The sequence below is a fragment of the Dendropsophus ebraccatus genome, chromosome 6, assembly GCF_027789765.1.
Source record: "Dendropsophus ebraccatus isolate aDenEbr1 chromosome 6, aDenEbr1.pat, whole genome shotgun sequence".
In the NCBI taxonomy this organism is placed as follows: Eukaryota; Metazoa; Chordata; class Amphibia; order Anura; family Hylidae; genus Dendropsophus; species Dendropsophus ebraccatus.
Genome location: NC_091459.1, coordinates 2,506,559 through 2,524,594, shown reverse-complemented (window position 1 = coordinate 2,524,594; position 18,036 = coordinate 2,506,559). Strand labels below are relative to the sequence as shown.

Here is an 18,036-nt window from a genome sequence, read left to right as displayed (position 1 = left end):
CCCCCTCCCCCATTACCTGCTGGGGTATTGCCATGTGTCATGTCTCCTGACTCTCCCTCCTCCTCCTGTTTGTCTGTCTATGTACAATATGTACACTATATACAATATAAACACTGTGTACATTATAGACACTATATACAATATATACACTGTGTACATTATAGACACTATATACAATATATACACTGTGTACATTATAGACACTATATACAATAACACATCTGTATTGTAGCAGGATCTCTCTCTCCAGACACCGGGCTCCAGCTTCTCACTCTCTATATCTCTCTCTCTTTTTCCAGCCACAAAAGCCGATGGGTTTGCACTATATTTCCTTGGAGAATGCAATAATGTAAGTTTCCTTCTGTCTGTATATATGTACGTGTGTGTGTGTGTGTGTGTGTGTGTGTGTGTATGTATATAATATTAGTGTCCTTGATTTGTTCTTCTGAAACATAAAAAACAAAACTATTGTATCTCATCTGGTCACTTTTTCCCATTGAAGTGAATGTAATTGAATTGCAGTGTCAGACGCCTCTTATGTACCAGTGTCATCCTATTAATGTCAGACGCCTATCAGTATTGTCCTATCAGTGTCAGACGCCTATCAGTATTGTCCTATCAGTGTCAGACGCCTATCTATCAGTGTCGTCCTTTCTATGTTAGACATCTATCTATCACTGTTGTCCTATCTATGTTAGACGTTTCCCATCTATAAGTGTCATCCTATCAGTGTCAGACTCTGCCTATGTATGAGATTGTCGTCCTCCGTGCCCCCGGGCACCTCTAGATCAGCATCCTGACTCCTTCATTATAAATAGACCTGCAGTTCGCCCCCCAGACCTGCTGCTCTATTCATTCTCTATGGAGCCGCCAGAGAGAGCAGAGTTCCTCCCCTTCGCCAAGTTCCAGCCAGACAGTGTGTACCATGTCAGTGGTCTGGAGGCCAATAACATGGCGGACCTCTCTGTATTCCCCTCCCCCCCCCCCCATGGCGGCACTGGTGAGCGGCTGGACCGGGTCTCGCACTGTTCACACTGTCGCTCTGATTATACAGCCCGGCATCATCTGAAGGCTTAGATTCTCAGGCTGTGTTACATGACTATTCTGATAATACAGTCCAGGCTATAGATATGATAGGGTCACGTCTGTAAAGTTATATTGTGCCGCGATCACATGGAACTAAACGATTAAAATCCCCCGATGCTTCACATCAGAAACTGCACAGCAAGTCAGGGTAAAAGGCTTGTTCAATTCTCCCCCCCCCCCCCCCCCCCCCCCCCCCCCCCCCCCCCCCCCCCCCCGTATCAACTGGTGCCAGAAAGTGTCAGAGATTTGTAATTTACTTCTATTTAAAAATCTTCAGTCTTCCAGTACTTATCAGCTGCTGTATGTCCTGCAGGATATTGCAGTTGTGTTTTACTACAGGGATATTCCCATCTCAAAAAGTTGCACTTTTTTGAAGAGGGGGGGGGGGGGGGCGTCTCGTGTAAAAGTGTCAGCGATCACCTGATGAGTGCAGTTTATTGGCCGCACATTTCCCTGTGTAAACAACTATATGATATAAGATATGGGGGAGGGGTGACACAAAAGTACCTGGTAGGATTCATCTTTTACCTCTATCGTCTCCCGTAGTTCAGTAAAGGAAAATCCCAAACTCTGAAGGAGTCAGCAGATTATAAGAAAGTTATAAGGACGCAAACCGATGTAAGAAAGTGATGTGTAAGGACCCGCACGTTTGTGTCATGGATTATACACTCAGGTCTCTGTAATCTCCAGTCTGTGTCGCCATCTAGTGGACAGAAGTGAATTCTCCTCTGGCTGATACATATAGGTGCAGTATGATGCCAGGTGGTGTGCGGAGGTGCCGGGCCGGCAGACCTGCTGATGGAGGGAGGGGGGCAGCACCTGCTCATTCCTCCTACGCTGAACCTTAAAGGGAAAGAATCGCCTATAAATATATATTTTTTTACCGTTTAGAGGCAGGTTCTGCAACACATTCTTTTTTTCTAATTTGTTTCTATTCAGATTGTAATTATTTTTTTTTTTGTTGTAGATTATTATGGGGGCTGCCATCTTGCCTGAGCTTACAGCATATAGAGAGATGCTTTGCAGTTGCATGGACTGTAGGCACAATAGACAAGGACCTGTGTCTCAGATGAATGAGAGCGGCTGTAGGGCATGCTCTGTGACCTTTCTAGTGGGAGGAGGAGGCTGAGCTGTGAGCAGCAGCTATTGTCTTACCTCTTCTCTATATACTGGTGGAAATTATCTCCATAGAACAGGAAGTCTGAGATTAAAGTGAATGTGCCATCAGGTAAACTCTCTCACTTTAGGTGTGGCATATCCATAGAACGGTGCTGGCGCGGGGAAGCTGGTGCTGCAGTTCCGTTTTTGAATCGCGGCACGGTTCCCACGCACGCCGCCAGTCTATTATGAGCACCGGCCCAGGCTGAAGCACTGGAGGTGGGCCGTCCCTCCCCTAGTGGGAGGAAACCCCTGCCCCTCTATGAGGCGCCTCCTGGTCAGTCTGGTTAGGCCCCCGTATCCTCTTGGTTGGTCTGGTTAGGCCCCGGCCTCCTCCTGGTCAGGCCCGGGCTCCTCCTGGTCGGTCTGGTTAGGCCTCGGCCTCCTCCTGGTCGGTCTGGTTAGGCCCCGGCCTCCTCCTGGTCGGTTTGGTTAGGCCCCGGCCTCCTCCTGGTCGGTCTGGTTAGGCCTCGGCCTCCTCCTGGTCGGTCTGGTTAGGCCCGGCCTCCTGGTCGGTCTGGTTAGGCCCCGGCCTCCTCCTGGTCGGTCTGGTTAGGCCCGGCCTCCTCCTGGTTGGTCTGGTCAGGCCCCGGCCTCCTCCTGGTCGGTCTGGTCAGGCCCCGGCCTCCTCCTGGTCGGTCTGGTCAGGCCCCGGCCTCCTCCTGGTCGGTCTGGTTAGGCCCCGGCCTCCTCCTGGTCGGTCTGGTTAGGCCCGGCCTCCTCCTGGTTGGTCTGGTCAGGCCCCGGCCTCCTCCTGGTCGGTCTGGTCAGGCCCCGGCCTCCTCCTGGTCGGTCTGGTCAGGCCCCGGCCTCCTCCTGGTCGGTCTGGTTAGGCCCCGGCCTCCTCCTGGTCAGTCTGGTTAGGCCCCGGCCTCCTCCTGGTCGGTCTGGTTAGGCCCCGGCCTCCTCCTGGTCGGTCTGGTTAGGCCCCGGCCTCCTCCTGGTCGGTCTGGTTAGGCCCCGGCCTCCTCCTGGTCGGTCTGGTCAGGCCCCGGCCTCCTCCTGGTCGGTCTGGTCAGGCCCCGGCCTCCTCCTGGTCGGTCTGGTTAGGCCCCGGCCTCCTCCTGGTCGGTCTGGTTAGGCCCCGGCCTCCTCCTGGTCGGTCTGCATCCTCTTGGTCCATGTGTAAAGTGTCAGTGATCACCTGATGAGTGGGGAAATCTTTTGTGCAGCCCTATAAATCATGGTTTATTGGCCGCACATTTTCCTGTGTAAACAGCTGACAGCAATGAATTAAGAAACAACATGACTCTTGTTTTCAGTTCAGGTGTAATTTGCAATTAAGCTCCATTGACTTAAAGGGGTAGTTCACTGGTGCTTGTAACTTCTTTAAAAAAAAAAGTCAGTATTCCAGTACTTATCAGCTGCTGTATGTCCTACAGGAAGTGGTGTATTCTCTCCAGTCTGGCACAGTGCTCTCTGCTGCCACCTCTGTCCATGTCAGGAACTGTCCAGAGCAGTGTGTGTGTGTATAACTACAATTCAACCCCATTCACTTCAATGGAACAGAGCTGCAGAACCGAAGCTTGGGACCAGATTGGTGAAAGAGTATAACAAGGGTTAACTATGCACTTGTTTCTGTTCACTGTTGTCCAATCCTTGGGCCAGGTACCACACAACACTTGCACCTATCAAACACTTAGGTTCGGCTTGTTCCGGAGGCTTTCTGACCAGTGCTGCGAGACAAGTCCAGTCCGTTGCTATAAAACTCTCTAAAGGTCCAAGCTGGGACAGATTTTATTCCTAGTCAGTTTATGTCTACAGAGGGTGTGTACAGAGAGTGGTTCCTCCAGAACCTTCCTTCAGGGCCTGGCCCAGAGGCCAGGACCCCTAACAGGGACTTTATGACAGAGCAAGCATTTTACTCAAGTGACCTTACAAGTATTATGCAGTGGTAAAGCCAAAGGTGGGGTAACTGCTCCACTGCAGACCAACCTCTGTGTTTCTAGAACGTCCCGACTTGTACACAGTCACCCCAGACAGAGGCAAGATGTCCCTATATGGCAAAGTGTGACTACGCCGAAGTGACCTCGGGGGAACCTTGAGTGGCTGGTTACTCCTGGTTGTGCAACCCCCCAACTTGTGCTACCAGAACTGTCACTCCCTGATCTGTTAGACAAGAGGTAGTATCCTCTAAACCTCCAGTAGGACGATCTTCTATCAGGATTTCTATCAAGCGAGTTCTGATACCACTAAGACAACCGAGTACACAGGAGCTGCATTATTACTTCTACACTTCCACAATTGGCACCAGTATAACCAGACGCAGCCTCCTCCACAAACACCGGACTCTCTAATGGAGGCCAATAAGAGTACAGAGTCATAGTGAGGGATTGCTGCATACGGACATGCTCCTTTCTGTGCCGTTCCGGTTTAATTTCTTCCTCATTCTCTTTCCAGACCTTATGTCTGTTCACACCTACCGGGACCAAGGGAGGACAGACGCCTCTTACTCCTGCCGGACCGGTGGAATATGGCACCACAGTAGCCGCCCATGTAGCCAAATCTCGAAACACTTTGTTACTAGAAAACATAACCGGGGTAAGTATGTTATTTCTGTATAGTTATTCATGTTTATGTGGATTTCCCGTATAATGTACAATGCAGATATAGGATCTCACACTGAATGGGAAGACACCGGCTACAGCAGATTTGACTGTAGGGATCAGTGCCAGGCAGCTGCTGCCAAGGCCAATAAGGTGATGGGGAGCATCAATAGGGACATGGAAGCCCATGACAAATAGTTCTACCATTCACTAGTAAGATGCACATAGAAAGAAAGACACAGGGGCTGGAGAAGCTTTAGAGACAGGGTTGAGAGGACTTTACACCAGCACAAAAAAGCATTCTTTACTGTAAGAGCAGTGACACTATGGGATTCTTTATATTCTTTACTGTAAGAGCAGTGACACTATGGGACTCTCTATATTCTTTACTGTAAGAGCAGTGACCCTATGGGAGACTCTATATTCTTTACTGTAAGAGCAGTGACCCTATGGGACTCTCTATATTCTTTACTGTAAGAGCAGTGACCCTATGGGACTCTCTATATTCTTTACTGTAAGAGCAGTGACCCTATGGGACTCTCTATATTCTTTACTGTAAGAGCAGTGACAGTATGGGACTGTCCGCCAGAGCAAGTGTCAGGGGAAACTAAGTCAAAAGGAGCCTGGCTGCATCTCTGGAGTGTAATAATATAATATTACAAGTTATAGTCACCAGTGTTCCAGGGATTTATTCTTCCTTACTATGTAGCTATATTTTTGTAATCCTGTACAATCCCTTTAAGCTATTACTTCGTCTATATGTACCAGTAAAGTCTATACAACCAAATTTATTTCAGGATGAAAGATTTCCAAAAGGTACCGGACTGGACTCAGGGCCTCGTATCCAGTCTGTTCTCTGCTTACCTATACTCACAGCCATTGGGGATCTCATTGGAATCCTGGAACTTTATAGATTTCGGGGACGGGAGGGCTTCCGCATGTGTCACCAGCAGGTAAGACCTGGGAGATGCAGGATCAGCTGCAGCCGTTACCACCAATACACCTGCCCCAATGTAGCACAGGCGTCAGGTACGGTTACAGGCTTTATACTCAGACTATGTTCAAACCATTTTCTACGCCGTTTCTTGTGCAAAAAAAGCTCTCTGCCACGGATTCCCGCCTGCCTCAGTGTCAGACGGCATTTCTATTCGAGGGCTCGTGTGTCTGACACTGATGCAGGTGGGATTCCGGGAGAGCTCTTTTTTTTTTTTTTTTTTTTTTTTTTCCCGTCACTCAGTGTGAACATACCCTTAATCTTATCTGTTTCTTTGGAGGGAAAAAATACATGTACATTTTCTATGTCTTCAAGGAGATTAGCTGCTTCCTTTCTCTTCCCTCTCCCGTGTCCTTCCTTCCTCTCCCGTGTCCTTCCTTCCTCTCCCGTGTCCTTCCTTCCTCTCCCGTGTCCTTCCTTCCTCTCCCGTGTCCTTCCTTCCTCTCCCGTGTCCTTCCTTCCTCTCCTGTGTCCTTCCTTCCTCCCTCTTCCCTGTCCTTCCTCCCTCTTCCCTGTCCTTCCTCCCTCTTCCCTGTCCTTCCTCCCTCTTCCCTGTCCTTCCTCCCTCTTCCCTGTCCTTCCTCCCTCTTCCCTCTCCCGTGTCCTTTCTCCTTTCTCTTCCCTCTCCTGTGTCCTTCCTCCCTCTTCCCTCTCCTGTGTCCTTCCTCCCTCTTCCCTGTCCTTTCTTCCTCCTTCCTCTTCCCTTTCCCGTGTTCTGCCTCCTTCCTCTTCCCTCTCCCGTGCCCCTCCTTCCTCTTCCCTGTCCCATGCCCATCCTCCTCTTCCCTCTCCCGTGTCCTTCCTCCTTCCTCTTCCCTCTCCTGTGTCCTTCCTCCCTCTTCCCTCTCCTGTGTCCTTCCTCCCTCTTCCCTGTCCTTTCTTCCTCCTTCCTCTTCCCTTTCCCGTGTTCTGCCTCCTTCCTCTTCCCTCTCCCGTGTCCTTCCTCCTTCCTCTTCCCTCTCCCGTGTCCTTCCTCCTTCCTCTTCCCTCTCCCGTGTCCTTCCTCCTTCCTCTTCCCTCTCCCGTGTCCTTCCTCCTTCCTCTTCCCTCTCCCGTGTCCTTCCTCCTTCCTCTTCCCTCTCCCGTGTCCTTCCTCCTTCCTCTTCCCTCTCCCGTGTCCTTCCTCCTTCCTCTTCCCTGTCCCATGCCCATCCTCCTCTTCCCTCTCCCGTGTCCTTCCTCCTTCCTCTTCCCTCTCCCGTGTCCTTCCTCCTTCCTCTTCCCTGTCCCATGCCCATCCTCCTCTTCCCTCTCCCGTGTCCTTCCTCCTTCCTCTTCCCTCTCCCGTGTCCTTCCTCCTTCCTCTTCCCTGTCCCATGCCCATCCTCCTTCCTCTTCCTCTCCTGTGTCCTTCCTCCTTCCTCTTCCCTGTCCCATGCCCATCCTCCTCTTCCCTCTCCCGTGTCCTTTCTCCTTCCTCTTCCCTCTCCCGTGTCCTTTCTCCTCTTCCCTCTCCCGTGTCCTTCCTCCTTCCTCTTCCCTCTTCCCTCTCCCGTCTCCCAGCAGTGTATGAGCCAAGGATATGTCTGGGACCATTACATACATCTCTTCTACCATCCGTCTATCATACGCTCTGGGAAGGTTCCAGACTATCTGCTATGACCCCAAGAGAAGCGTCTACAAGGCTGATAAGCCGCGCCCCAATCCCCATATCCATATATGTGTATATATATAATATATAATGTTACAGGCCTTTGTGTCACTGATGGGTTGCTGTGTTTCCTGTCTTCTTCCGTATATGAATAGGTGGCTACTGCTAATCTTGCGTGGGCTTCTGTAGCAATACATCAGGTTCAGGTAAGTATACAGTATATGCTCTTATATGTCAGTATTATACTCCTGCAGTACGGTGGCCTTCAAATTTAAAACCGCATCAGTGACAATATCTGTTGGCCAAGTAATCATTCAACCAATAGATAGATATCCCCATTAGATATAGATATATATACACACTGTGATAATATATAATATACAGAGATATCCCCATTAGATATATACACTGTGAGATATCCCCATTAGATATTTATATACACTGTGAGTGGCTCATGTGAACCTTTATTTTATGTTTATTCCTTTATGTCTTGGTTAGGTATGCAGAGGATTAGCGAAGCAAACTGAGCTGAATGACTTTCTACTAGATGTGTCCAAGTGAGTACAGAACTTCTAATCCATTACCAGCTACACAGTACTAATAAATTATATATATATGCGGAGTCGGAGCTAGTTTTGGCTGGAGTCTGAGCCGGTAAAAAGAAATGTTCCGACTCCGGCTTTAAAAAAAATCTTTAAGATATGTAGAATTACATTTTGATATGAATTTTACAAGTTTTGCTCATGAATATATATTATGAGCAACATTCTAATAGGACACTGGCCCTATTACATAAGGGTGTTTTTGTTTTTTTTTTGAACAACTGGGAGAGGTTTCATATAATCAACAATGGGATATATTTCAGAAACTGGAAGCTGGGATATTGGAAGTAGGGGAATTTAAAAATTGGGTTATGGTTAAAGTATTGATAAAAACTTGGAAAGAACTGAAGAAGATTCGTGAAATTAAGGGGATGTGTGATTTTGCTTCATTGTGGGGTAATAGAAACCTGACTAAGACCAATAATCTGGGCTTTGTATTGGAGTTGTGGAGATTGGGAATCCAGAAAACCGGAGATCTGTGGAGTGGGGGCCGGGATAAAAGCTGGGCGGTAGCAAAGGAAGACTATATTATCAAAAATGGGCTATGGTTGCGGACTGCATTGGAAAATGATATAAAAAGTAACTCGTTCCAATTAGCCGGACAGGATTGGTTGGTAGCGAAACTAATAGGACAGCACACTAAGAAAAAGGAGATTTCCAAGCTATACAGATTCCTGTCCAGAGATCACCACCTGGGTTTTAATAGTAAAGACAAATGGCAGAAAGAATTGGGAGAGAATGTTAGTTGGGATCGGTCACTAATTTATAGAAATATCAGGAAAGTATCAAGGTCTGGTAATCACCAACTCAGACAGTTTGATTTAATACATCGTCTTTATTATACTCCAATCTTTCTGAAAAATATTGGTCGTAGACAGCATGATAGATGGCCGAGGTGTGGGGAGGAGGGAGCTGATTTTGTGGTATTTTTGTGAAGTTAAGAGATATGATATGGTTATTTTGGTGTCTTTTTGGATTATTGTTGTTACTCTTTCTTCTCTTTAACCCCTTAGCAACCCATGACGTATCTGGTACGTCATGGTGCCGCGGGGGGTGTTCAGAGCATAGCAAGTCAGTTTTACCATAGGGCGAACGGCGTAAATGCAAAACTCCCCGAAATTAAAACAAATTTTTTTTTTTCAATTTGAGCCCTCTCTATATCACTATGTGTGACCTCTCTCTATATCACTGTGTGACCCCTCTCTATATCACTATGTGTGACCTCTCTATATCACTATGTGTGACCCCTCTCTATATCACTATGTGTGACCCCTCTCTATATCACTATGTGTGACCCCTCTCTATATCACTATGTGTGACCTCTCTATATCACTATGTGTGACCCCTCTCTATATCACTATGTGTGACCTCTCTATATCACTATGTGTGACCTCTCTATATCACTATGTGTGACCCCTATATATCACTATGTGTGACCTCTCTATATCACTATGTGTGACCCCCCTCTATATCACTATGTGTGACCCCCCTCTATATCACTATGTGTGACCCCTCTCTATATCACTATGTGTGACCCCTCTCTATATCACTATGTGTGACCCCTCTCTCTATCACTATGTGTGACCCCTCTCTATATCACTATGTGTGACCCCTCTCTATATCACTATGTGTGACCTCTCTATATCACTGTGTGACCTCTCTATATCACTATGTGTGACCTCTCTATATCACTATGTGTGACCTCTCTATATCACTATGTGTGACCCCTCTCTATATCACTATGTGTGACCCCTCTCTATATCACTATGTGTGACCCCTCTCTATATCACTATGTGTGACCCCTCTCTATATCACTATGTGTGACCCCTCTCTATATCACTATGTGTGACCCCTCTCTATATCACTATGTGTGACCCCTCTCTCTATCACTATGTGTGACCCCTCTCTATATCACTATGTGTGACCCCTCTATATCACTATGTGTGACCTCTATATCACAGGTATCTGGCAGTGTTAGTGTTTCTGTGTGTCTGGTGAATATTTAGTTAGAAACATAGAAGACTGTCAGCAGGAAGAGACCACCTGCTCCATCTAGTCTAGTTCTGAGTTGTTCAGGACATGGAGGCTGGAGACTGGCTGCATCCGCTGCACTCACAGGAGAAGCTGCTGTATATACAGTATATATTCCCTCAGAAGTTGCCCCAGGATCATGTAGGACATTAGGGAGAAGCTGCTGAGCCAGTGTGATAGATATCTCCCCTGGTATATGACCGGCCATTTATCAAGGTACACAGTACTATACAGCAGGGGTACTCAACAACTTTTAGTGAAGGTCCACTTACCGGGGTCTATTGTCAGGTGAAGGTCTGAGCTGATCATCATTAGTGAACGTGTTGCCCTCCCCCAGTAGTATATAGTCCCCCTGTGCTCTCCCTCTGTAGTATATAGCCCCCCCCTGTGCTCTCCCCCTATAGTATATAGCCCCTCCATGTGGTCTCCCCCAGTAGAATATAGACCCGCGCTATGTGCTCCCCAGTAGTATATAGCCCTCCTGTGTGCTCCGCTAGTAGTATATAGACCTCTGCATGCTCCCCCTCCCATATAGCCCCCTGTGCGCTCCCCCAGTAGTATATAGCCGCTGTGTGCTCCCCCAGTAGTATATAGCCCTCCTGTGCGCTCTCCCAGTAGTATATAGCCCTCCTGTGCGCTCTCCCAGTAGTGTATAACCCCCCTGTGCGCTCCCCCAGTAGTATATAGCCCCCCTGTGCGCTCCCCCAGTAGTATATAGCCGCTGTGTGCTCCCCCAGTAGTATATAGCCCCCCTGTGCGCTCCCCCAGTAGTATATAGCCGCTGTGTGCTCCCCCAGTAGTATATAGCCCCCCCTTAGCGCTCCCCCAGTAGTATATAGCCTCCCTGTGCGCTCTCCCAGTAGTATATAGCCCCCCTGTACTTACTCATCCCATATAGCATATAACATTAAAAAAAACCACTTATACTCACCAGGGTCCGGGCGTCTCCTCTTCTCTTCCCCTCTTGTGGCTGCACTGCAGTGGTCACTAGAGGCCGCTCTTTTGTCCGGCCTCTTTGACACTTGAGATTTCAGCATGATAGAGAGCTGACAGATTCCTTTTAATTCAGTCTTTTCAGCTAAATATACAAAGAACGAAGGAAGATTTATCTGAAATGAGGTTTTCTGCTCTCTTTACAGAACGTATTTTGATAACATAGTTGCAATAGATTCTTTACTTGAACATATTATGGTAAGTAACTACATTGTGACTATATTGTTATTGTTATGTACTATCCTATTGATTATGCTGATCCTCCCCCTCTGCCGTCATTACTCAGATCACCTGCACCTGTTTCATCTAGTTACCTGTATAATAATCACCTGTCCTCACACTCATCACACTCCAACCTCTCCACCATGTCCAAAGAGCTTTCTAAGGACACCAGGAATAACACTGTAGACCTGCACAAGGCTGGGATGGGCTACAGGACAACAGGCAGCAGCTTGGTGAGAAGGCGACAACTGACGGGAATGTATCAGATACTTATTTTCCGCACTCTACATACAGCTCAGGCAAATAGGTTCAATAGCAAATGGAATAAATCCACTAGAATGAGACTCATACATATAAATTCATAGATAAAAACAATCATGCACAAATGATGACTGTACAGCATTAAATCCTAAGTAGTTTCTGGTCATCACAGCTCTCACTGCCTATCAAGTAAGAGATCTGAATGAATAATGAAGTGTAATGTGGTGTTTTACGTGGCTATATGGGACGGCGGCAGGGGGATGGGGACGGCTATATGGGACGGCGGCAGGGGGATGGGGACGGCTATATGGGACGGTGGCAGGGGGATGTAGACGGCTATATGGGATGGCGGCAGGGGGATGGGGACGGCTATATGAGATGGCGGGATGGGGATTGGGACGGCTATATGGGATGGCAGCATGGTCATGGCGGGAAAGGGATTGGGACGGTTATATGGGAAGGCGGCAGGGGGATGGGGGCGGCTATATGGGATGGCAGCATGGTCATGGCGGGAAAGGGATTGGGACGGTTATATGGGAAGGCGGCAGGGGGATGGGGGCGGCTATATGGGAATGCGGCATGGGCATGGTGGAATGGGGATTGGGACGGCTATATGGGATGGTGGCATGGGGATGGGGACGGCTATATGGGATGGTGGCATGGGGATGGGGACGGCTATATTGGATGGCGGCATGGGCATGGCGGGATAGGGATTGGGACGGCTCATATCGGAATGCGGCATGGGCATGGCGGGAAGGGGATTGGGACTGCTATATGGGATGGTGGCATGGGCATGGCGGGATGAGGTTTGGGACGGCTATGTGGGATGGGCACAGCGGGATGGCTGTATAGTTGAATAGGGATGGGGGTGGCTGGATGGTGGGATTGGGATGGCTGGATGGGCACAGTGGGATGGCTGGATGGTGGGATCGGGATGGGGATGGCTGGATGGTGGGATTGGGATGGCTGGATGGGCACAGTGGGATGGGGATGGCTGGATGGTGGGATCGGGATGGCTGGATGGTGGGATTGGGATGGCTGGATGAGCACAGTGGGATGGGGATGGTGGGATCGGGATGGGGGTGGCTGGATGGTGGGATCAGGATGGGGGTGGCTGGATGGGCACAGTGGGATGGGGATGGCTGGATGGTGGGATCGGGATAGGGGGGGCTGGATGGTGGGATCGGGATAGAGGGGGCTGGATGGTGGGATCGGGATAGGGGGGCTGGATGGTGGGATTGGGATGGAGGGGGCTGGATGGGCACAGCGGGATGGGGGTGGCTGGATGATGGGATCAGGATGGGGGTGGCTGGATGGGGGGATCGGGATGGGGGTGGCTGGATGGGCACAGTGGGATGGGGATGGCTGGATGGTGGGATCGGGATAGGGGGGGCTGGATGGTGGGATTGGGATGGAGGTGGCTGGATGGGCACAGGGGGATGGGGGTGGCTGGATGATGGGATCAGGATGGGGGTGGCTGGATGGTGGGATGGGGATGAAGGTGGCTGGATGGGCACAGCGGGATGGGGGTGGCTGGATGGTGGGATCGGGATGGGGGTGGCTGGATGGTGGGTTCGGGATGGGGGTGGCTGGATGGTGGGATGGGGGTGGCTGGATGGTGGGATCGGGATGGGGGTGGCTGGATGGTGGGATTGGGATAGAGGTGGCTGGATGGTGAAATCAGGATGGGGGTGGCTGGATGGTGGATCAGGATGGGGATAGCTGGATGGGCACAGCGGGATGGGGGTGGCTGGATGGTGGGATCGGGATGGAGGTGGCTGGATGGTGGGATCGGGATGGAGGTGGCTGGATGGTGGGATCGGGATAGAGGTGGCAGGATGGTGGGATCGGGATGGGGGTGGCTGGATGGTGGGATCGGGATGGAGGTGGCTGGATGGTGGGATCGGGATAGAGGTGGCTGGATGGGCACAGCGGGATGGGGGTGGCTGGATGGTGAAATCGGGATGGGGGTGGCTGGAAGGTGGGATGGGGGTGGCGGTATGGTGGGATCGGGATGGGGTGGCGGGATGTGGGTGGCTGGATGGTGGTGGCAGGATGGTGGGATCGGGATGGGGGTGGCTGGATGGTTGGATCGGGATGGTGGGATCGGGATGGGGGTGGCGGGATGGGGGGATGGGGGTGGCGGGATGATGGGATCGGGATGGGGTGGCGGGATGTAGGTGGCTGGATGGTGGGATGGGGATGGCTGGATGGTGGGATGGGGATGGCTGGATGGGGATGGTGGGATGGGGATGGTGGGATGGGGATGGTGGGATGGGGATGGCGGGATGGGGATGGCTGGATGGGGATGGTGGGATGGGGTGGTGGGATGGGGTGGTGGGATGGGGGTGGCGGGATGGTGGGATGGGGTGGTGGGATACATTTCTGGGAGCTCATTACCTTTTACACCACATAAATACTCTGACCTATATAACATCTGAAGGGAAGCTTTTCATCGTCTTGGAGTTATGAAGTCATTGTCTGTACTTTCCTTGTTTACTGGATCTCATTTTTGAGGAGCTGGGATCTCTTTACCAACCCCAAACAGAATCCTGTCAGCTCTTTGGATATGCCTTAATGCGTTATTTTCAGGCTCCTTGGATCACAGTTCTAGATGGTCTATATCCGGAAAGCCTGGTGGTGTAGCACCATCTGCCAACCTACTGGAACTTATGGTGGACAGACCGACTGACCACAACAAACAGCTATAGTTGTGTTAGGGATGTGATGTTCTGTATAGTTAGAGCAGCCATTACAATATGGTGCTGACCTTCTAAACACATAGAGATATTACATCCCTTATAACTTCTGTAAGTAACACTGGTGCTATACAAGTAACTGTTGTCGTATCTCAGCCAATGACGTACTGACACCAGCCTTACTAGAAGAACACACTCCCCAGGATATATATATATATATATATATATATATATATATATATATATATATATATATATATTATATAATGTGTATATATATACTGGCTGTCATCTTTGAATAGAGGAGAATTGCTTTCAATCCAAATAAATTTCTGATAATTTTGTCCTATAACAGAATATATTAGTTACTGCCCCCAAGCTGGGGTACTGCCAGATACATGGCCTCCTATAGCAGCAGGTGAGGAGAATCTACCCCGCTGTTACCCTCCCATAGGGCAGGAGAGCGTTTTCCTGCAGTTTTATTGCTTGTTTTTTTGTTTTTTCTATTACATTTTGTGAAGTTACTGGGGACAATGTGACCAAATGTTTAAAATGAATCATATTCTTTCTAAAGAAATGTTGTTGTTTTTCTTTCAGATATATGCAAAGAACCTGGTGAATGCCGATCGCTGTGCGCTCTTTCAGGTCGATCACAAAAACAAAGAGTTGTACTCGGATCTGTTTGACATTGGTGAAGAGGATGAAGGGAAGCCCGTGTTCCGGAAGACCAAAGAAATCCGGTAACTCCAAACAAACTGGCATGGGATCTAATATGATCTGGTCTCTTGTATTACAGCCACATATGCCATATAATAACGCTGCACACTGGATGTCACCAGCCTGGTTTTTTTGTTTGTTTGTTTTTTCGTTTCGTTCTTTTACCCTTTTTTGTTTTTGCCTTTTACAGATTTTCCATTGAAAAGGGAATAGCTGGTCAGGTGGCGAGAACTGGTGAAGTCCTGAACATCCCTGATGCCTATGCAGATCCGCGCTTTAATAGGTAATAATATAATAATATACTATAATACATAAGGATGTAGGGTTTACATGTATTTACTGTAACAGTACATTTATATATTCTCCTATCACTATCTAATAATCACATATAAACACTATATCCTCTGTATTCATGCAGCTGTATAGTCCATAGGCAGAGCCGGTGTTGGGGGGGGGGGGGGAGGATGTGCAGTTGCCGGGGGTCCCCATCCCCATAGGGGCCTCCTGAAGTGCCCCAAATGTCCCGGATCCTGCTTGTCACTGAAACATCCTGACTTAGCACTGTAAAGTATGTCACCCTGTCTGTGCTTGGCATCAGAATGTTTATTACATTCTGCCACCAGCAGGGGGCGCTGGGAGAGGGATGGGGGAGGTGAACATGTCCAGCTCAGTGCAGGAGGGGATAGGGACGCTGTAGCATACAGTACTTTTACTGCAGCTCTTCCTCCTGACACCCTGCTCTTCCTCCTGACACCCTGCTCTTCCTCCTGACACCCTGCTCTTCCTCCTGACACCCTGCTCTTCCTCCTGATCTCCTGCTCTTCCTCCTGACCCCCTGCTCTTCCTCCAAGCCTCCTGCTCTTTCTCCTGACCCCGTCCCAGCTTTGCTTCTGTCTCTTCCTTTAACAGTCGAGTCACCGAGTACAGGAAGGGGGAAGGTGCACTGCACAGGGAAGAAAGGGAACCGAGCCCTGCTGCCTCCTGCTCTTCATCACCTCTGGCTGCCTGCCCTGCTGTGCCCCTTCCTGATGCTTATCACCTCTGGCTGCCTGCCCTGCTGTGCCCCTTCCTGACGCTTATCACCTCTGGCTGCCTGCCCTGCTGTGCCCCTTCCTGATGATTATCACCTCTGGTTGGCTGCCCTGCTGTGCCCCTTCCTGATGCTTATCACCTTTGGCTGCCTGCCCTGCTGTGCCCCTTCCTGATGATTATCACCTCTGGCTGCCTTGCTGTGCCCCTTCCTGATGATTATCACCTCTGGCTGCCTGCCCTGCTGAGCCCCTTCCTGATGATTATCACCTCTGGCTGCCTGCCCTGCTGAGCCCCTTCCTGATGCTTATCACCTCTGGTTGGCTGCCCTGCTGTGCCCCTTCCTGATGATTATCACCTCTGGCTGCCTGCCCTGCTGAGCCCCTTCCTGATGATTATCACCTCTGGTTGGCTGCCCTGCTGAGCCCCTTCCTGATGATTATCACCTCTGGCTGCCTGCCTTGCTGTGCCCCTTCCTGATGATTATCACCTCTGGCTGCCTGCCCTGCTGTGCCCCTTCCTGATGATTATCACCTCTGGTTGGCTGCCCTGCTGTGCCCCTTCCTGATGATTATCACCTCTGGCTGCCTGCCCTGCTGTGCCCCTTCCTGATGATTATCACCTCTGGCTGCCTTGCTGTGCCCCTTCCTGATGATTATCACCTCTGGCTGCCTGCCCTGCTGAGCCCCTTTCTGATGATTATCACCTCTGGCTGCCTGCCCTGCTGAGCCCCTTCCTGATGCTTATCACCTCTGGTTGGCTGCCCTGCTGTGCCCCTTCCTGATGATTATCACCTCTGGCTGCCTGCCCTGCTGAGCCCCTTCCTGATGATTATCACCTCTGGCTGCCTGCCCTGCTGTGCCCCTTCCTGATGATTATCACCTCTGGTTGGCTGCCCTGCTGTGCCCCTTCCTGATGCTTATCACCTTTGGCTGCCTGCCCTGCTGTGCCCCTTCCTGATGATTATCACCTCTGGCTGCCTTGCTGTGCCCCTTCCTGATGATTATCACCTCTGGCTGCCTGCCCTGCTGAGCCCCTTTCTGATGATTATCACCTCTGGCTGCCTGCCCTGCTGAGCCCCTTCCTGATGCTTATCACCTCTGGTTGGCTGCCCTGCTGTGCCCCTTCCTGATGATTATCACCTCTGGCTGCCTGCCCTGCTGAGCCCCTTCCTGATGATTATCACCTCTGGTTGGCTGCCCTGCTGAGCCCCTTCCTGATGATTATCACCTCTGGCTGCCTGCCCTGCTGAGCCCCTTCCTGATGATTATCACCTCTGGCTGCCTGCCCTGCTGAGCCCCTTCCTGATGATTATCACCTCTGGCTGCCTGCCCTGCTGAGCCCCTTCCTGATGATTATCACCTCTGGCTGCCTGCCCTGCTGAGCCCCTTCCTGATGATTATCACCTCTGGCTGCCTGCCCTGCTGAGCCCCTTCCTGATGCTTATCACCTCTGGCTGCCTGCCTTGCTGTGCCCCTTCCTGATGATTATCACCTCTGGCTGCCTGCCCTGCTGAGCCCCTTCCTGATGATTATCACCTCTGGCTGCCTGCCCTGCTGTGCCCCTTCCTGACACTTATCACCTCTGGCTGCCCTGCTGTGCCCCTTCCTGATGATTATCACCTCTGGCTGCCTGCCCTGCTGAGCCCCTTCCTGACGCTTATCTGTCCTGCTGCCCTAGTGAATTGTGGCACCTGTCTGAAAGAGTCAGCCTAGAAGATATATGTGTGCGGATATATACACACACACATTGAGACCAATGGACCGAACATCAACCTTTGTGTGTGACTGTTCATGAGATGGACCTAATATAATCACTAGTGGACTCTGTTCCGTCCATTGATCCGTGTACACCATGGTATATGGCAGCATCTATATCATAAAAATGAAAGTCTGTCTGTCTGTCCTTCTGTCTGTCCTTCTGTCTGTCTGTCCCATATAGACTTCCAAACGCCTGAACAGTTTGACCCCAAATTTGGCCCACAGATACATTGGGTGCCCGGGAAGGTTATTGCGAAGGTCCCGTCCCCGCCAGATGTACAGGAGGGGAGGGGGAGGGGGAAGAGAGGCGCCCCATAGAGATGAATGGGAAAATCTCCTCACTGCAC

At 50.2% G+C, this 18,036-nt stretch overlaps 1 protein-coding gene across 2 annotated transcripts in view; it reads left to right on the top strand.

Moving 5' to 3' along the window:
* PDE10A (phosphodiesterase 10A) overlaps positions 1–18,036 on the top strand; it is a 95,049-nt gene that overhangs the window by 59,902 nt on the left and 17,111 nt on the right. For both annotated transcript variants that reach the window (XM_069974378.1, XM_069974377.1), the window contains exons 5-12: positions 300–349; positions 4,645–4,785; positions 5,588–5,743; positions 7,531–7,581; positions 7,874–7,932; positions 11,148–11,199; positions 14,781–14,923; positions 15,091–15,183. In XM_069974378.1, the coding sequence (XP_069830479.1) occupies positions 300–349; positions 4,645–4,785; positions 5,588–5,743; positions 7,531–7,581; positions 7,874–7,932; positions 11,148–11,199; positions 14,781–14,923; positions 15,091–15,183 (745 nt within the window). The remainder of the gene's footprint in view (positions 1–299; positions 350–4,644; positions 4,786–5,587; positions 5,744–7,530; positions 7,582–7,873; positions 7,933–11,147; positions 11,200–14,780; positions 14,924–15,090; positions 15,184–18,036) is intronic.